The 19,597-nt window shown below is 48.1% G+C and overlaps 2 protein-coding genes across 2 annotated transcripts in view; one reads left to right on the top strand and one right to left on the bottom strand.

The window, feature by feature from the left end:
- The window catches only part of AP1G1 (adaptor related protein complex 1 subunit gamma 1), a 52,669-nt gene extending 43,647 nt beyond the window's left edge, over positions 1-9,022 (bottom strand). The window contains exon 1 of the mRNA XM_049804755.1: positions 8,755-9,022. The gene's annotated coding sequence lies outside the window, so the exon portion shown is untranslated. The remainder of the gene's footprint in view (positions 1-8,754) is intronic.
- Positions 9,023-10,201: 1,179 nt separating this feature from the next.
- On the top strand, positions 10,202-18,516 carry ATXN1L (ataxin 1 like). Its single transcript, XM_049804782.1, has 2 exons — positions 10,202-10,311; positions 10,622-18,516. Exon 2 carries the CDS (start codon positions 10,732-10,734, stop codon positions 12,808-12,810), a length of 2,079 nt encoding a protein of 692 aa, XP_049660739.1. The 5' UTR covers positions 10,202-10,311; positions 10,622-10,731; the 3' UTR covers positions 12,811-18,516.
- The last annotated feature ends 1,081 nt before the right edge of the window (positions 18,517-19,597 follow it).

The raw sequence follows: 19,597 nt of genomic DNA, 5'->3' as shown, positions 1-19,597 counted from the left end.
GAAAAATTCTCTTTTGCTTTAAACTTGCTGTCTGACCAAGTAAGAGATACTAAATGAAATCCTTGCACCCTGAGAAAGTAAGTACTCATCACCTGTTAATTGATTTTATGTCATCTATGATTTTACAGCCTTTAATTATATAGACCCCTCAGCCACCTCCCTTTCTAGGCAGTAGAATCCTACTCTAATCTCTTCCTGTATGGAGCCATTGCACAATTCCTTCGTATCGCTCTGCACCTCTCAGAAGTCCCACTTTTTTTTTTTTTTTTTTTTGTTAAACAAAGAGTAGACCTATAAAAACTATTCAAGCAGTGCATGCACCATGGGTTTACATAGAAGATTTTTTTTTTTCTTTGCACTTAGAAGTTAAAAATGTTTAAACTCACTTTGCCTATTTGTCTGCTACCTTTTTTTATAAAGATCTACAGATAGCTCAAAGACCTCTGGCTTGAGTGACAACTTATTTAGATCCTTTCACTGTGTATTTATCTTTATAGCAATTTCTTTTCAGCATAGGCATTGCTTTGCATTTATTGACAATGAATTTGTTTTACCATCTTATTGCATACGTCCTTAGTATCACAAAATCCTTCCACAGCTTTAGGGTGAAACTGTCACCTCACTATTCACTCCTCTTCTCCAGATCACTTTACAAACACGCTTAAAGGTACAGTTTCACAGAGCCCCTCTCAATAACCACTTCCTATTACAAAAGCAGACAGATTTTCTCTCATTGTTTGGTCACTTTTCTTTCTTCCTTAGCTAGTTATTAATTCACAATAAGATCTCCCTTGAAAAACTGCGCTGTAATGCAATAAAAACCTTTGATTAGAGTGTCGTCAAGATTTCTGAAGAATCCAACAATTTTATATCCAGATAACCCTTTTCCATTTACTAAGAACTTGTCAAGAACCATGCAGTTCCTGGGTCCTCTCCTGGAGCCCTTTTAAAAAAAAACCTGACATCACATAAACTACCACCTACTCTTGCTGTAAATAAAGTGTTGATTAAGATAGTGACACATCAGACATACAATTTGAGTTCCTTCAGAGATACTGGTGAATTTCACTTTCTATTGGCAATTTATTACTAATTTTACCTGTTTGTTCCATGAGTTCGTTTCGTGACATTTCGGTTTGAGAGTATTCCTCACAGATTTCAACATGAGAATCCCAATAGGTTTTTCCATATAAAATGTGGACACCCCCCCCCCCTCGAATTTTTTTCTGTACACACTGGTTATCAGTCAGACTTCTAGTGTATGTCTCTGCTACGTATCATATTCCTATACTGGGCAACAAAACAGAGTCCTTTCCAGGCACATGGTCTTTAAGTATCACTGGAACATTTTAAAAAACAAAAAATGCATCTCATCCATGCTGAGGTAGTGAGAAAATTAATTATGAACACTAACTGAAAAGAAGAATAAGAACAGGAAAATAGATCAAGAAGTTTTCTTAGGAATGTAACACAAAAAAACCCTTCAAACAAGTATTAAGCAGTTCTTCCTTTTTACTGGACCTCTCAGACACTTTGTCACATTTGAAAGACAGTCAGACATGGCTTCCACATAACCACCAGCAAATCAATTCTCCTAGACCACCTCATTGTCTCAGTTCCCACCTATACAGCACAGATATACTGACTGCCCTGGGATTCTGAAGGCATAATAGCTTAAATGCCTCTGTTACTGCAGCATTATCCCAAGCAGCAGCAAGGTGAAACAAATATGGTCAGTTTTGCTACAACCTACAGAATGGCTTCCTACTACCCCTACCAGAGGCATCTGCAGAATACAGACTCCTGAAAAGCCATGTGTTGCCCACAAAAACTTTAACTGCAGTCTTAGATCACTGACCACATCAGGTGACAAGCATCAGGATGGTACTGACACAAGGTCTACTGAGTAAATTAACTACAAAACTCGGAGAAGCCAAGCCAGCAGGGACTGCTGGGGCAGATACTACCACTTAATTAAAAAAAATACAGCTGCATGTGCTGTATTTTTCCTACCCTGAACGAAGGAGCTGGAGATGCCTGAGCAGTTATTTTTCATGTCCTGCCTCTTAATCTCTCCCAGAGTTCCAAAATTAGCAGCATATGCCCCTTAGTGACCAAGCAAAGATCCACAGTTTGTAGAGGTCAGGAAAGCTGATCATCCTAAATGCAAGCCACCTGAGCAAAGAAACCAGGTTTTGTGCAGGTATCACAAGGCTTGAAAAAGTCATTCAGAATCTCAGTTTCACTCTCCAAGAAAATTCCTTTAGCTTTTTGAGGTCTGTATATTTTCATACTCAGAACGGCAAACCAATAAATCATCCACACCACTTACTGGGCAATCCCCTGCTCATCTGGATGACTCATATGCAGAGGCAGGCTGTAACTGAACTACTAAGTCCACAATGCTATGACTTGAAGTAGCATGATTGCAGGCCAGAAGTACGCATTTTGCAAACTTGGTGGAAAAAGAGGCAGAGGAGGTAGAATGGAGGCAATGTGATTACATGGATATTCCTACAGGATGGAAAACATTAATTCACACAAGATAGCAACCACTTCACATGATATAGTTCAAACACACTTGCAGATGTGCAGCTAAAGAAAAAAAAAACATACTACTAACTGAAAGAGAAAAGACTGCACTGGCTCCACTTTTCTTGATCCTTTCTAGAAGAAATACACATAAGAAGTGCCATGCCCTTCATCCCCTTAGTCAAATCAACTCTCAGTATTACTTCTGTATCAATTTTCTAGGATTCTGACAGATTGCAGAACAATAGGAAACAAACATTTTTCCACATACACACTGCCAAGCAATCCATGACTGGAGACTAGACTCACTGAACACAATGACAAGCTGTAACAGCAAGACAGGCACAAGGTGGATACAGAGCTGGCACTCTTAGAAGCTGCAGCATAGTAAAAGGCACGAAGAATGGAAAAGGGCTCCAGCAAGCCCTCGAAGATGATTTACTGGCAAGTATTTATGACTTTCCAGATCATATAAATGAAGTATGGATAACAACATGCAGCATAGCCATAGCATGGCTCTGCCAAGGCATTCAAACAGTTACAGTATCAAAATCTTACTGAGACTTGATATACAACCATACAGACTTCACTAAGGAAGGAATTAGGGCTATACATCAATAAACAGATTAACAATGAGTTAAAACAAAAAGAATACTAAAGAATTACAAAGGCAAAATATAAATAGGATTAACCAATTTAGAGCTCAGAATTAAAACACTTAAGTGATCATCTAATTTTAGCTATATAATTTGTCTTGAAATGAGGCAGAATCTTGAAATTCACACTATGAACCATGTGAAAGATCAAGAAAAGTCAGCTTCAGGTAAAAACTACAAAGCTATCAAATAGCAAACTGCCATGAAAAATTAAGTTTTACAGACTTTTCTGTATTACAGAAATGCATTTTATTGCACAAGATAACTACCAGAGAGAGGACAACCATATCAACTGGTAATAGCAGACCTGAAGTTTAACTTTAGCTGACTAAATGCTGCTTAGAACTTCCTTCAAAGTAGCAGGTCTTGTTCTTCTGGATTAGCTAACATTTTTCACCAGTACAGCCATATGTTTTTATTCTTTGCACATTTAAAAATTGCCTTGTCATTTGTGTTAAAGTAATTACCTCTTTCCTCATTTTGTTTACAGCAGCAGTTTCCCTCTGCCATTTCTTTGCTAACTACAAGCTCTAGAAATCAGGGATGATCCCCGAATACCCGGAAAGAGGCTACCAGTTAATATTTACAGTATCTGGTAGGATTGAATGCAGATTTCTTCCACCTCATCAAGTCTGCTTCCCGCTTCTCATTTTGAAGGCCTTGCTCATTAGAGTAACTTACTATCAAGATCAAAGCTTCTGAAAGAGTTAAGATACCTAACTCATATTAGTTCCAATGGTATAGGTGGCTGGTGTCTTGAGTTCCTCTAAAAAAAGAATTCCAGCTTTTTTCCTGGTCTCTGGATTGCACAAGAGGTGTTAGCTCAGTGATTCTCCTCCCTCTGCTATTCATGAATTCTTCCCCTGAACCAATAAAAAAAAGGCATTCTTTCTTTATGCAACTCATTCCTATTAAACTACCCAAAAGTGAAAAAAATTAAGCAAGAAAACAAAAATCGTAATGTATTAAAAACACTTCGGTTTTGTCTAAATTATGCTTCTACAGCACTACTGTCTCCCCTTTTATGGTCTTTTACTAGTTAAGCTTGTCATGTTTAAAGTTAAAGATTTTATTCAACATGCCATTATGCCAAAAATCTTTAGGTATAGAACATCACTAAAAGTCTCTCTTACAATACAATCAAATTCAAATATGATCGTTCACCAAATATCCTTTTATATTTACAAGAAGCATCTAATATTACTAAAACCCACATGTAAAATTGCTCAAGTACTTCAGCCAAGCTATATTCCTCTATCAGGAATTGCAGCATAAAGACAAAAGGACTTACTACCCGTAAACATGTAACTGAGTTGAGATCCTTCCCTCTGGAAGCTATTCAGAAATGTTAGCTTATGTCTAAAAAAAAAAATAAAATTAAAAATTACACCTATTCCTTCAATATATTAATGAAATAAATACAATAAAGTTGCCTCACAACTTGTTTAGGACAAATTATCAGACATGTTTTAAAATTCCATTATTATTTAGCCTTGAATTCTGGAAACATTAAGACATAAAACCCATCAGAGCTCATGGAATTATTCACAGAAAGGCTTCACTGTTTGGGGAAATTGTCTGAATTTTTCAGTTCAGGTAAGATACATATCCAGTTATAGCTCTACCTGTAAATAGCATTTCTGAGCTCGGTTCATCCTAGAAAGCGACCCAAGACTGAAGAAGCATACACTTTCAAACACATCTAAAATACACAATTTAAGTTGCTCCACCCCAACGCATGCATAAGTAATCACATTCATCAAGGAAAACCAGCTTTTGGGAAGTTACATAATTAAAGCCTGACCCAACTCCCAACTGACATCAGTAGCAGAACTCCCCCTACTTGCTTCAGTGTAACTGAATCAAGCCTCCCATACACAAAAGCAGAAGATACAGCTGGACCACATGAAAGGAATAACCGCAATGGTTAAGTAAAAAATACTGATGGTCTCAACTCCATACTACTATCAAGTGGGCTTCACACTTCTACCAGATAGTTTAAAAAAAAAAGACACATTGGCAGTAAAAACAGAAATACACACTGCAAATAGAGATGAAGCTGTGAAGAAAAGCAGAGATATTGGTATATGGTCTAGTATTATCAATATTTATACAGAAAACAGTAAACACCTAAGCAAGGAGCAGCAGCATCATTATCAAGAAGGGCAAAGAAAGGGCAAAGGCAACACAAGAGTTGAGAGAAAAAGCAACCAACCATACAACATTCCAAGTGGAAAAGTAATCTCTCTTGAGAAAAAGCTATTTAATACAACAGAGAACTAGAAAGTAGAAAGTAAGTAACATCAGAAAATAAATTAAGGCAGCAGGGGGCTTCAAAATACAGTATGAAAACAAAAGGCATCGGTGTTATACTTTGCATTATACAAAGACAGCATGCAGGGGGAAGAGGTCAAGTAAGGAAAAAAATTGCCTCAAAACAAGAGCTAAAAATTAGTCTCAGAAGAAGTGATGGTCCCATTTCCAGTTACATTCAAAAAACCCCAAGAAATGTAGCACAAGAGTAATCAAGAGGCAAGCCACCATGCTGTTCAGAAGCTGAGAGGAGGATGAGATACAGGATAGTGACAGAGAATGTTACACTGTTCTTCAAGACCTTCAGTTTTAACAGATCCTACGAGCATGCCAAACAGAATGCAGCCCTACCTCTCTTTTCTTTGCTTCCTGTGGCTACAGCCCAACAACAGAAGTTAGTGAGAGTAGGTGAGCACTTTTGATGAGGTTCCCATTCCTGCACAACAATACATACACACCAAACCAAACCACTCATGAACTGGCTTCAAAAGATAGACTGAGCTTTCAACCATTACAAATATTAACTTCAACACCTGCCAAAGAAGAAAATAAATGTTTCCCTTTTTTTAGAAGCTAACGAATGAAGCACTGGAAGAAGAGTTAGCACATCTCCACAGCTGATCAGCATGACAGATGAGGTCAGAATTCCAAATTTGCTGGCTTCTGTTTCTATACTTCAATCACCGCTAACCTACATTACCTTTGCATTTCTGACCTGCTTCTAGCTTCCTAACTATTTTGATCTGCAAGGTAATCTGGTTATTTTACTTCCTGTTCACTTTCCTGCAGAGTTTAAAAAAAAAAGTTAGCTACTACTTTGCGACAAGAAAACCCACACCTTTCTTTACCTTGGTTAATGCCAGATGAAAGACAAGATGCCACATTTTTACATTCATTAATATAAACTTTACAATATACCACCTAACTTCAGCTATGCCCTAGGAAGTTCTGAGTTTAGATTTTACCTATAGCATCTCTGCCAAACAGCAGATAAAGGCTGATACTGCTACTTAGAGTATTAGCAGGTTCGCTTGTACTCACGTTACTGTAACTCGTTTTTTGAGTTACAGCCTCATCATGTATTCACTTATTAACTCCAAAACTCTCATCCAATGAAGTAATACTGCTACCAAGGCAGACCAGACCCTTCTCTGCAGAGAATAGCTGAGTATCACCTAGAACAAATTAATATCCCTTTCAGCCCTGTTATTAAAAAACACCAAGAAATCAAACCACCCATCCGCTGAAGTTACATACATTGCCAACTCAAAAATAAAAACAAATATTCAGACTGAAGAGGCACAAGAATCTTTAATGAATGAGTGCTATCAACTTTAGAAGCAGTTAAGATTTTTATGAGCCCTTACACTTCGAAAGGTGACTTTCCAAATCTGAACTGCATTAACCAGTGCAGTTATTCCTATCACACCACCTTTAGGAAAAAAAAAAAAAAAAAAAAAAAAAAAAAATCAGCAGTCAGGAACAAAAGCAACCAAACCAAACCACAAAAAAACCCCACCACCAAATGAAAAAAGGAAAAGAAAAAAAAGAAAAAAAGGAAGAGAATGCTTTTTTTTAAATCAAAAAAGGAGGAAATCTGAAGTTAACTTACACATTGGAGACAGAATAGCTGGGTCACTTCATAAAACAATTACCCCAGACCAACTTTCCCCTTCTCAACGCACAAGAGTTTAAATACCTTCCTCTTCCTTCTCCCGCCAAGCAAAAGGTTCACACTGAACCCCTCAGAAAAAAAACGCAAAATCTACAGCCTTCACTGAGCTCTCAGGTACCCAGTAAAGTTTTCAAATCCTGTGCCAAATACCAGAGCGTACAGGAGTAGGCAAAAGAAAGAATTTGGCAATGGAATGGGACATGCAAATAAACAAAGGAAAAAATAACAAGTGCAGTTGGGGGTGGGGGGAAACAGACACACAAAAACCAGTTAGTTGTGCAGTGTCACATAGAAGTGGAACAAGAAAAAGAGGAAAAGAAAACCTAAGAACACAAAAATCTCTGCTATTTTAAATGTAAGATGCTAGGGATACTATGCAGGGGAAAATACACATATATTTTACTTTGTTTAAGCCAGTATGGGCCAAACACACTTTCTGGTCATGCATGCGAAGTGTCACCCTTCCAAAGGTGTTCCACTGGGATTCCATACTGTTCCATCAACGCTTCGAGCATCAGAAACTAAAACACATCACTAAACATGTTTCAGCATCATTTACAATGCAATAAAACACACAATTGTTCTACCTGCAAATTTTAAAAACAATGCTTACTATAAAAAAACCTTCTAATTTGTCTTCTAGCTTGTGAGAGGAGAGATCTCAACCAACCTTGAAGAAGGGACTTGAAACTGTCTTTACAGACTGATTCTCAAACAGTAGTCTACCACTAACACAGACCCACACCCCCAGTTTATTGCAAATGCCTTCAGCCAGAGATCATAGATTTTTTTTGCTTCCATTAAAATCCACGCAACTGTAAGAAAGACAACACGCAAACGCTGGAAGTATTACAGAAACGCTAACTGTAACACTCGGAGCAGCTGCGCGGCACAGGCAATAAGATACAAAAGGAAGGACGGACAGAAACGTCCAAGCTGCTCCTCAGCCGCCGCGGGCCTCCAGCATGGACGAGGTCCTGCTACGTTTCGCGCCGACGGAACTTCTGCAGGTCTACGCGTTCCGCTTCCAGAAACGCTATGCGAGACCACCCGCGTCCCAGCAACAGGGGGTGAGAGGAGATCCTGCCAGCAACACCTTCCCATGGGCAAAAGCCGAAGCACGTTAAGAGCCTCGGGAGGCAGCGGGCCACCCCGGAAGCGTGGGGCAGAGTCCGAGACGGGCCCCGGACCGCCGGGCGGGGGGGGGGGGGGGGGGGGGGAGGGCAGGCCGCGGCCGGGGGGGCCGAACGCGGCCGGCACGGGCAGGCGGCCCGCGAGAAGTCGCACCGGTGGAGGCCGCGAGAGGGCACCGGGCGGCCTCCGTCGGCAGAAAAGCCCGCGGCGGTGTCGCGGGGTCGCAGTCCGGCCGCGGAGCTGGGCGGCAGGCAGAGGCAGCGAAGGCACGCGGGGGGCCCCGGGCGGTCGGGACCCCACGGGCCGCGGCAGCGGAGACCCGGCCCGGGCGGCGGCGGAGGGCGGGAGGGAGGGAGGAAGGAAGGAAGGAAGAGGGGGCGGGCGAGCGGCAAACACCCGGCGCGGAGGCGGGCTGGGGAGGCGGGCGGCCGCGACCCCACTCACCGGGCCGATCCCTGCAGCGGAGGAAGCAGTAGCGGCAGGAGCCAGGCATTCAAAATGGCGGCGACGCGGCCGCAGCACCGATACCGCAGGCGGAGGGATCCGCGCGCCGGCACGCTCCCCTCGGCCTCCCGGCCTCTACCGGCCGCGGGAGGGGGAGGGGGGCACGGCCTACGGCGGTCTCAGCGGCGACAGCGAGGGTGGGGAGGGCCCGGCACCGGCGGCGGCGAGGCGGAAAAAGGCCGCTCGCACTACTTTTCTCGGCGGAAGCACCCGCGAGGCCGGGCTCGCGAGGAGAGGAGTGGATGCAGCGTGGCAGCCGCTGATGGCGTCACGCGCGGGGCGGTCCCCCGCGGCGAGCGCTGCCCCGTGGTGAGGCCGGGCGGGTCGCGCCGCCCGCAACCAGGGTTCCGCGGCGCGGGACGGCCGGCGACGGGCCCCAGTCCGCGGCGGTGGAGGGCGGGTGGGTGGCGCACGGAGCTCGCCGCGGCCCCGGGAGCGCGCAGGCCGGCCGAGAGGAAGGCCCAGCGGCTGAGCGGAGGCCAGCGGCGCCCGCCGCAGGGAGACCGGCTCTCAACTGGCCGGTTTCTAGCGGTCCTTCTTAAGCGTTCGCTGGCGACCGCGGGGACAGCCTCACGCTCTCCCGGCGTCACGGGGGCGGAGGGAGGCTCGGGTGCGCGCCTTGCGCGCGAGCAGCAGCCCGCAGGCCCGAAGCGGAGCGCCCGGTGTCGAAAATGCGCGGGGAGGGCGACGGCGAGACCAGCGAGGCCGTGGGCGAGGCCGCGGCCGCCGGCCGGGCGCGGGAGGCTTGGCCTGGGCAGCGGAGGAGGGACCCGGAGACGGGGCTGCGGCGCCGGCCCCTGCTCCGGGCAGCTTTTCTCTCTGCGCTTCTCGGGACCTTTGGTCGCCTCAAAAAATCGGCGAAGGCCGAGAAGCGGCGCCGGCCGGCGGGACTCGCTGGCGGCACCAGAATGAGCGGGAAGGCCGCCCGGAGCGCGGGTGCGGGACCGGACCGGGGTACGTTCGGACGAGAGGCCGAAGGCCGCGCGGAGGAAGGCGGGGGCAGGCGCTGCTCCGGCAGCGGCACCACCGGCTCCACCGCCGTGAACCCCCGCGTTCGCGGCCGCCCGCCGGGGAGCTCCGCCCGCGGCCGGCTCGCTCTCGGCGACGGCCGAGCGGGCCCCTCCTTCGCCCGCGGGACGCCGCTGCCCCTGCGGCCGACCCGCCCGGCTGGGCCTCGGCGCAGGCCTGGCCTCCCGGCGCGCGCCTTTTCCTCCGCCGGCCGGCCTGGCAGCACCGGCCGGGAGGAAGTTCCGCCGCAAACCTCGGCCCGGCGGGGACGGGCGGCGGGCGCGGCCGGTTGCCACGACGACCGGTGCTGCGGGCGCCCCGTGACGTCGGCCGGGGGCGTCAAGCCCCGCCCCGCCGGCGGGTGAGGCACTTCCGCCGCGCGGGGATCCGCGTCATCGCCGCGCGCGGCGGGGAGGGGTCGGGCCGGAGGCGGCCGCGGGCGGCGCCGGGGCCGATGGGGGTCGCGGAGGAGGAGCCGGGCGATGGCGGGTGAGCCGCGGGCTGCGAGGGGCACCGGGCGGGCCCGCGGAGGCGGGGCGCGTCTGCGGCGCTCCGGGCTCGGCTCGGCTCGGCGGGGTGGGGCGCGGCACGGCCGGGGCTCTGGGGCCGGGGGTGGGGCCGGCGACCGGGCTCGGGCGCCCTCCGTCCCCGGGGCCGGAGCCCTGGCCGAGGGCTGGGGGCCGGCGCCTTGCTTAGGCTCGGGGCTCCCCCTAGTCCTCTGCGGCCCCGGGGGCTCCCCCCGCCGACCCCGGGGCCCTCAGCGGCCCGAGACTCACGGCTCCCTCTGTTCCTGGTGCAGGTGAGGCGGCGGCCGGCAGCGGGGATCTGGGAGCCGGCGTGTGGCAGCCCGTGCGGGTGCCCCCATGAACGAGCGTCGCGGCCAGGCCTGCCGGGACACCGCGGGGCACCATGAGAGCGGGGCACGAGCGGAGCCAGGAGTGCCTCCCGCCAAAGAAGCGGGAACTTCCCGCCGCCAGCACCGGCGCCGAGGCGGGACGGGCGGGGGGTGCCCAGGCCTCTGGCGAGGGCCCCGAGTGGGCCCGGACGGCTGGGCCGGGTCCTGCGGCCCTGCGCTATGGCCCTGGCGAGGCCACAGAAGCAGTGGCGGGGCTTACAGTGGACCAGTATGGGATGCTCTACAAAGTGGCAGTGCCACCCGCCACCTTCTCCCCCACGGGTCTGCACCCCGTGGTGAACGTGAGCCCCCTGCCCCCTGCCTTCAATGTGACCTCGCCAATAATCCAGCACCCGGGGGTGCCCTACCCTCCCGTCCACTACGCGCAGATCCCTCCAACGTCCCTACAGTTCATCGGCTCGCATTATACAGTGCCCTATGCTGTCCCTCCTGGCTTCCTGCCTAGTCCTCTCCTGTCTCCTTCCACCAACCTCACCGCCTCTCACGTCCCCCACTTTGTGCCATATGCCTCTCTCTTCACGGAAGAAGCCGCTCCTTCCCCCCAGACTACCTCTCCTACCCACACCTTCAACAAATCTGCTTCTGCAATCTCTCCTTCTGGCCAGATGCAGCACCATGCTGGGACCCAGCCGTTAGATATTGCACCAGGTAGAATTCCTGTTTATTATCAGATGTCCCGCCTTCCACCAGGGTATTCAGCATATGAGACACCTACAGCAGGTGGAAGCCCAGAGTCTACTCAGCAAGACAGCCAGCTGAGTTCAGAGGTAGCTGCTGCCAATGGTGGACAGAGACATCTGGAGCATAATGTGGTGAGGAGGACCAGCGAGGCTGTGGACTCTGCCAGCAGTAAAGCTGAAGACTGTCTGCCAGGGGCTGCAGCGGGATGTATGGTTGATGGACAGTTCCTTTCAGGTTACCAGACGCTGGGAACAGAGGTCTCTGTGCCAGCTCACAGAAGCACCCCAGACGCTGATCTGGAGGTTCAGAGGGTGGTGGGGGTGTTGGCATCTCAGGATTATCATATTCTGGCAGCCCAGAGGAAAGATGACCCGAGCCCTTTAAACCTTTGCCATAATATCCCTGATCAGCAGGGGGAGTCAAAGGACGCGCTGAGGAACACGGTGGAAGGGGCTGCTGCTGAGAAAAACCAGTCCAGGAGTCCATATGTAATGTCCCCTGAAGAGTCGGTTAGACAAAGACAATTAACCAAAGGAATGGTGATAGCCAACGGCAAGCCAGTTCTGGTTCCCGTTGGATCTGAGCCCATCAGGTCTTCCACTTCAGAAACCCTGGTGAGGCGGAGCCCAGATGGACAGGCTCGAGGAAGCGTGCTTGAAAAGGACCTGGTCCAGCTGCAGCCACCCAGCTCCTCACACTTGCCCTCTCACTTCATGAAAGGAGCCATCATCCAGTTGGCTACAGGAGAGCTGAAGCGGGTAGAGGACCTGCAGACTCAAGACTTTGTTCGTAGCGCGGAGGTGAGCGGGGGCCTCAAGATCGACTCCAGCACCGTGGTGGATATTCAGGAAAGCCAGTGGCCTGGGCTTGTCACACTGCATTTTGTGGTTGGGGAGCAACAAAGTAAAGTGAGCATTGATGTGCCCCCAGAGCATCCCTTCTTTGTGTATGGCCAGGGTTGGTCCTCCTGTAGCCCAGGGCGGACTGCTCAGCTCTTTGCTTTGCCCTGTCACAGGCTGCAAGTGGGTGACGTCTGCATATCAATCAGTTTACAGAGCATGAATGGCAACTCAGCTTCTCAGGCTAACTACCCTCTCACAGACCAGTTGATATCTACTAGGGAGAGATCTGAAAGAACAGCTCAGGGGTCCAGAGAACCGTCTGACAGAGCTGCTGAAAGGAAGAGCCACACAGATAGGGACAGCACAGCCCAGAGCTCTCATGCAGAACCCTCTCAGCCTGAGACTGGCAGTCAGCACAGCTGGACAGCCCCAGGCTTCCAAAGATACAGCATGCAGGCAGAGGAGCCTCGGCCCTCTCTGCTCCGTCCCTCTTTCATTCCCCAGGAGGTCAAGCTGTCTATTGAAGGGCGTTCTAATGCAGGGAAATGATCCCTTTGAGGCTGTGAGCTAGGCCATCCCCTGTAGGTGAGCCTCACCATTCGGTGGAGAAATTGCACAGACTTTGTGACAGGTTCACCAGCAAGGCTGCTTTCTGCCCTGCAGGACTGGATTTGTTCCAGTTTAGTGGCTGACCAGTTCCTCTTGGGGAATCAAGAGGGCTCCAGTGCCTCAGGGAACAGCAACAGGCTAGCTGGGGTAGAGAACAGGGATGTGCTCATGAGCTTGCGATGAGAGCATTCCAGAGGTTGGAGGCTGGGGCTTTCTCACACCTCCCTGAATCACTGATTCCCTGCAGGGCAGGGTCTAAGCATTCAGGATAGGTGGGGAGATGAGGAGGGCAGACACGGCTTAAGGTAGCAGATAAAATTGCTGAAGATTTTAGTCCTCCTTTCTCATGATGGGGAGAGATGGGTCCCCACTGGAGTTTAGGGGGCTCTACTCCCAGTATCCCTTTTCTTCACACATGCACTTTAAAAGGACCGTTCACCGATGGAGCTCTTGAGGGCAGGGCGGAGATGCTTCTCTGGTGGTTCTGTTTTATGTCTCTTCCACTGAATCCAACTGCTCTTTCTTCTTGCAAAGAATGTACAGATTTGAATGAATCACAGAAATTCAAGAGGAAGGACCAAAAGGATGGGTTTGGGTGTAGGTGAATAGGGAACCTGAGTACTTGGGATGGGTCACGAGTTGGGATGGGAGGTGTCAGTTTCCTGCTATAAAATACATTTAATTATTTGTCTCCAAATCAAATCTTTCTTCCCATGTTAATAACTTTAAAAAAAAATATCTCAGGCTTATAGCTTTTGCAGAGGCTTAGCCTATGGATGAATGGGGTTGGGTTTTTTGTTTGGTTGGATTTGGGGTTTTGGTGTTTGGGTTTTTTTAAAGCTGGAGTAAAATATATTCAGCGTTCTCTAGGGAAGGATGGAAACACATGCTTTTTCTGTGAGAAGACCGAGACTATTTTGTAATTAAATCAGAAGAAAACTTTCCAGATGGCTAATTCTTCCCTGCAGGCCTTTTCCTGAATAAGCTCTAGACAAGAGACGAGTGTTTGTGCATGTGCAGGCAAGGTACAAAGCTTCTGCTAAGTACAGTTCTATGATTAATGTAGGGACTCTAAAAATATCACAGCATCATAGGGCATTTTGGGGTGGTTTTGTGTTAGTTTTTCTGATGCTTCACTTTGGAGTTCCTCTGTAGAACAACATGGTAAAATCAAGAGTAGTCTTTTTCACAGTGAGATTTAATACAAATGTATATTAATACCTCGTTATGGTAACAACACTCCATTCAAGTGAAGGCTCTTGGAGTTACACTAATTTGCCCTCTCTGATGGTGTGTTATGACACCAGCTCTAACTGCTTAGCTAGAATAAAAAATAGTCACTATTATGTTAAAGAGTCTTCACTGACTTAACTTGGGTTAAGTATTCCTTGTATTAAGGTGCCCATCTCTGTGCTAGGACCAGGCTTTTGAGAGGGTTTCTTTTCAGTGTGCAGGTCCCTGCTAGAGTCCAGATGCTGCTCCTGATGTTCAGCGTACCGTTTTCTATCTCCCTGCTCTTATCTTCCTGAAGATTTCTGTCAGGCATGCCTGACTGCTAGGGCATTGCCGCTCTCTCCCTGAATGGCTTGTGTGTCAGCACCTCTTCTCGCCATAGCCGTCCTTCAGTCAGCTTGCAGTGGTGGTGTCTCAGGGCTGTTCTGCACGCTCTCCAGGAACGTGTCCTGTAATTGGTTGGCTTCAGTTGACTGTGTGACTGAGGGGTGCTCTGCCTGGGTATTAGGCAAATTAGAGAGTCTCCAGAATGTCCTTTCCATCCAGGCTGCCAGTCCTGTTTTCCTAGCACATTGCTAGCCATTTCTGTTGCCTTTTAAATGTCTGCACCAGGACAGTTTCTTTTCAGGCCTTAGGTGAGATATACGCTACTCATGCCTTCAGTGTTTGTGCCTCATGGGGGATTCTCCAGAATGAGGATGCTGCCTGTGTCACATGTGGCTTCCCCCAAATGACACACTGCTTCTCATCTCATCAGCTGCATTTGAAACATATGAAGTCATGGTGATGCTGTCATGTGAAGATTCTGCCTCCTTGGATGCAGCAGCTGTGGGAACAGATGCTGTTTTCATGGCACCATTTGTCAGTAAAAGTACTGTCTGGGCCCAGGTGCCTGGCCTCATCACCTTGTGTGTTTCACAGTTGCTGTTCATTGGACTCTTCTACGCAAAGACCTTGATTAATGTTGGTTAGTACTTAATGCTCAGGATATCCAGGGTGTCTGTGGCCAAAGGCAGAAGGCAGAGGAGCCTGGGTTCTCTTGCCTGTTCTTTGCGTGGTGCACGCAGAGGAGTTCAGAGCTGTGGCAGGCAGCTAAGAAAGGGATCTTGCATACGTATGGTGTGTGAATGTAGACGGGCTGGTTGCATGCATAGGGGGAATGTCTGAGCAGCTGAAGGGTGCAGAGCCCCTCGTGCATCTCTTGAACACAGAAGTCTCTGTCTTTTAGAGAGAGGGTTTGGAGAGCCTGCCTTATCTCATGTATGTGTGTTACTGTAACTATTACTCCTAGATCTCAGCCACACAGAACAGTGGTCTGAAAGGGCAGACACTGATTTATGAGGCAAGATGCTGTGTGGCTAAAATAGCTTTGTACTGTAGGCAGCTGAAGGGTGGTGAAGGTGCTCACCCTGGTGTTTACCTGGCCACTGGCCTGGACTGTGGCTAGCTGGGCATGTCTTGAGTGCAGTTCTGAGCTCTGTAGAACAGGCCAGGATGAATTGGACCTCGGTGCTTCTATCCAGATTCCCTGTCAGTCCCACTGTTGTGCATGTTTCAGCTGCCAGCTCTTCTACGGAAGCAACGGTTTGGGGCACATCTCATGGTGGGGCATTGAGATGAAGAGTCTGGGCATCTGGCTGCTTGCCCCAAAGGTGGTGGGCAGGATGGGGCCGCTGGTGGCCCAGCTTATCAGTACTCATAATCACTGGAATCTGTCCTTACTGGGTTGGGCTGTGTTGCTCAGCACCTGTGGTGGTGGTTGTGTTGAGCACTGAGGCTCTCTTGAGATAGGGAGTGTGTGAGACAGACTCTGCTGTAGGCAGAAAGGCTATGAATGAGCCCACGGAGGAGGCTTTTATTTCGTAGGTTTACAGGGAAAGGAGGAGATAAAGCCAGGAAGACTTAGGAATGAGATGGTTATCTATCTACGCTTTTCTGCTGGCAGAGATGTGACAGGCTTCTCAGAGAAATATACTGTTTTCCTGCTGCTATTGTGAAGGGGAGGAGAGCTGTGGTCTGTCCTACCCAGAGGAGGAGACCTCCTGGCCATGGTCTTATCCAGCTCATACTCTGTGGCAAGAGTCTGTAGGATGCAATAATGGGTGTCTGTAGCCATCTGTCCCATCTCACGAAACATTCCTTGGGTCAGCTGCTCCGCAGAGGCCAGGCCTGTTTCTAGGCTATGTGTACACTGTTGCTCCAGGAACGTGAGACTTGCTCCAAGCAATGAGCACTCATCACTACCAGACTATGCAGAGGAAGCTCTGTCTGGAAAGAAGGAAAGCTGCAGAGGCCCCTCTGCCTCCCCTTTCCAGCAGGTGCGCAAGTATAATGCACTTTTCACATTAAGTGTCCCTGCCCCACCCCCCCCACTTGAAGTCACTTTCCCCTGTAGAGAACTAACAGTCCTTGTTACTCAGAAAATATTGTAAAAGAAACTACAGCAGCTTGAGTAGCCCAAATGCTAGTTCCTGCCCACAGCAGTACATGTGCCTTTCCCTAGCGTCACTCATAATTGCTCTTTGTCTTTCAGGCTGTCCTAGGGCCTGAAACTTTGCAGAAGCTGCTAAGATGGCTATGAATGCACATTCTGTACCGAGTTTGGCCCAGGGTGTGTTCCATGTATGGTTTAAAATGCTGATGGTCAAGGCCCTTCCACGGTCTTCACATCTGTCTATGGAGGACAGGACTTGCCCCTAACGTCCTCCTAGGCTGCTGCCATTCCACCCTGCAAATGCACCCGTGCACATTCTAATTGTTTTCCCGCTTGTCATGGCACCTTAGCGCCAGGGGAGGGTCTGCCCATGCAAAGCAGAAAAACAGACATGTCGAACTGGGGGAACCAGCTGGGCTGCCCTGAGGCAAGGAGGTCTTTGTAGATAAGTGCTGATCCCTCAACTATAATCCCAGTTATGTAATGGCTGTATTAACATGTAACCGACCGCATTGTATCTAAAGCCTTAGAACTAGTCAGGTGCTCCCCTCCGACCTTGTTCCTGCCCCTTTCCTCCTACCTGATCTTTAACAAAGCATTAATAATTCTAAGGATAATCTCTATTTTGTTGTGCTTTTTTTGTAACTGTTTTAAATAAATCAATTTGTACTGTATATTTGTACTTTTGGTGAGATCCTTTTTCCTGTTTTACCATTTTAAGTCTGTACTTGGCTACACACAGATTGTATTTTTATTGTTAATGCTCTTATGAATATTGCATTTAACTTGTTGACTCTGTAAACACAGTATATATCTATATCTATATATATCTATATATAAACCAATAGCTTTTCCTTTGGTGTTTGAGACTTTTTGCTCGTCTGTAGCATCAGTGACCATTAGGATGTGGCTTCTCTTACACAGAGTGATCTGGAGACTTGTGACAAGGGCAAGGTAAAGGCTGTCTGACAGATGGATTATAAGCCATAATTCTGTGTTCAAATACTTCTGCTTTTATGTGGTCTCTCTTGAACCCCTTGGAATAATGATCAGCTACCAGTGACACTGCAGATTGCAGAGTGAAGCTACATCTGCTAGACAAGCAAAACACACAAGATGATAGAGCAATAGTGAATATTACAAGCAAACTCTGTTGGTTTGAGTATGAAAATGGACAGAGGTTAAGAGTTAAAGGGAGAGATCAGTTCGGAGAAAAGGGAACATGGAACTGAATAGATCCTTTCTAGATCTGATGCCTTTTCCCAAAGTGAGAGAGGCAAGGATGGCTCCTGGATGTCACTTCTATGTGATGAATGACATGTTAAAACAGCTTCTGTAAGATGAGGAAACGAGGTTACAGTGGCATGTGGAGGAAATTGCAGCATTGAAAAGATTAAATGCTTTTTGTAGCAAGGGTCCACAAGACTGTAAGTTTAGATCATTATCATGAAAAAATGCAACATTATGCACTTTGAAGGCCACTATTGTAAGCATTAACTAGGGCTTTAAGAGGCTTCAAAAGTTTTTCAAACTGAAAAAAGAGGGGAAAATCAGGTTTCCAAGTAGTCTGGCCAAAAGGTTTTGCTTCTTTTTTTGACTTTACTCTTCTGATCTCAAGTAGGAATCTTGTGGTCACCATTTCTAACAATGCAGAGAAACAGCCATCAGAGAGAAGACAGTAGCTGCCAACATATTTAGACCACCATGGAACTGTAGTGCAGACCTTAACTGGAGATGCTATGAAAGGAGTAGGGGTCTTCAGGCTACAAAACACAGATGTGTGGCACACCAGTGTCTGGTGGGCTGATGTTTGGAAACCACAAAGCTACAGCATGCGTTTTTAGATGCTCATTCTTAAAGAAACCAAATAATGGAGAGTGTACCACCCCTTTGCCCTCCCATGAGTCCTTCTGTGCTAATGTTTTGCCTTTTCCAGTTTAAACATGCCTAGATTTAATTCCCATAGTTGTGTAGTTTCATAATGATTTCTATTAGCAATGGGAACCTTTTCATATAGGTACAGACTATGATCACATTTTGCCTTGGCTATCTCTTGAATAAACTAAAGAATGTTAAAATTCCCTACCCTCTGGCAGGTTTTTCCAGACTCGCCTACTGTAGCTTCCCATTGTAGCTCACCCCTTTTTCACATTCCTTTCATTGGTTTTGCTGCTGAGTGTGGAAGCAAAAGCAACTTTCTTTTCTACCTGTGTGGTTCTGTTTACTCATGGTCCCCCCCTTGCCCCACAGTGTTATCTGCAGTGACCACTGAAAGTCACTGTTGGTCACAGAAGAATTTACTATGACAACGAATAACTTGAGTGTGATCCATGGTCCTAGATGAGCAGTGTTGCCTTTGGCTGTATTGAAATGGTTTAACAAGCTCGGCTTACTGTGAAGTCACAGAACGGTTGAGGTAGGAAGGGACCTCTGGAGGCCACATGGTCCAACCCCCCCTGCTCAAGCAGGGCAACTTACAGCCAGCTGCCCAGGACCATGTCTTCTGAGTATCTCCAAGGTGGGAGACTCCACAACCTCTCTGGGCAACCTCTGCCAGTGCTCCGTCACCCACACAGTGAAAAAGTATTTCCTGATGTTCAGAGGGAACGCCCTGTGTTTCCGTTTGTGCCCACCACCTCTTGTCCTGTCACTGGGCACCACTGAAAACAGCCTGGCTCCATTTTCTTTACACTCTCCCCTCAGGTATTTGTACACATTGAGTAAGATCCTACCCTCCTCCCTGAAGCCTTCTCTAGGCTGAACAGTCCCAGCTCTTCCAGCCTTTCCTCACAAGAGATGCTCCAGTCCTTTCAGTTATCTTAGTGGCCCTTTGCTAGACACTCTCCAGTATGTCTGTGCCTCTCTTGCACTGGGGACCCCAGAACTGGACACAGTACTCCAGGTGTGGCCTTACCAGTACTGAATAAAGGGGAAAGCAAATCTGTACAGTACTAGAGAACTGACCTACCCTTATTGTTTACCATTCAGTCAACTCTTTCACTTGCAAAACTGAAATGCTGTTTAAGTGAAAATTAACTTGTGAGTAAAGCAGCAAACTTG

The sequence above is a fragment of the Accipiter gentilis genome, chromosome 7, assembly GCF_929443795.1.
Source record: "Accipiter gentilis chromosome 7, bAccGen1.1, whole genome shotgun sequence".
NCBI classification, from domain to species: Eukaryota; Metazoa; Chordata; class Aves; order Accipitriformes; family Accipitridae; genus Astur; species Astur gentilis.
This window is presented reverse-complemented; position numbering and strand designations above follow the sequence as displayed.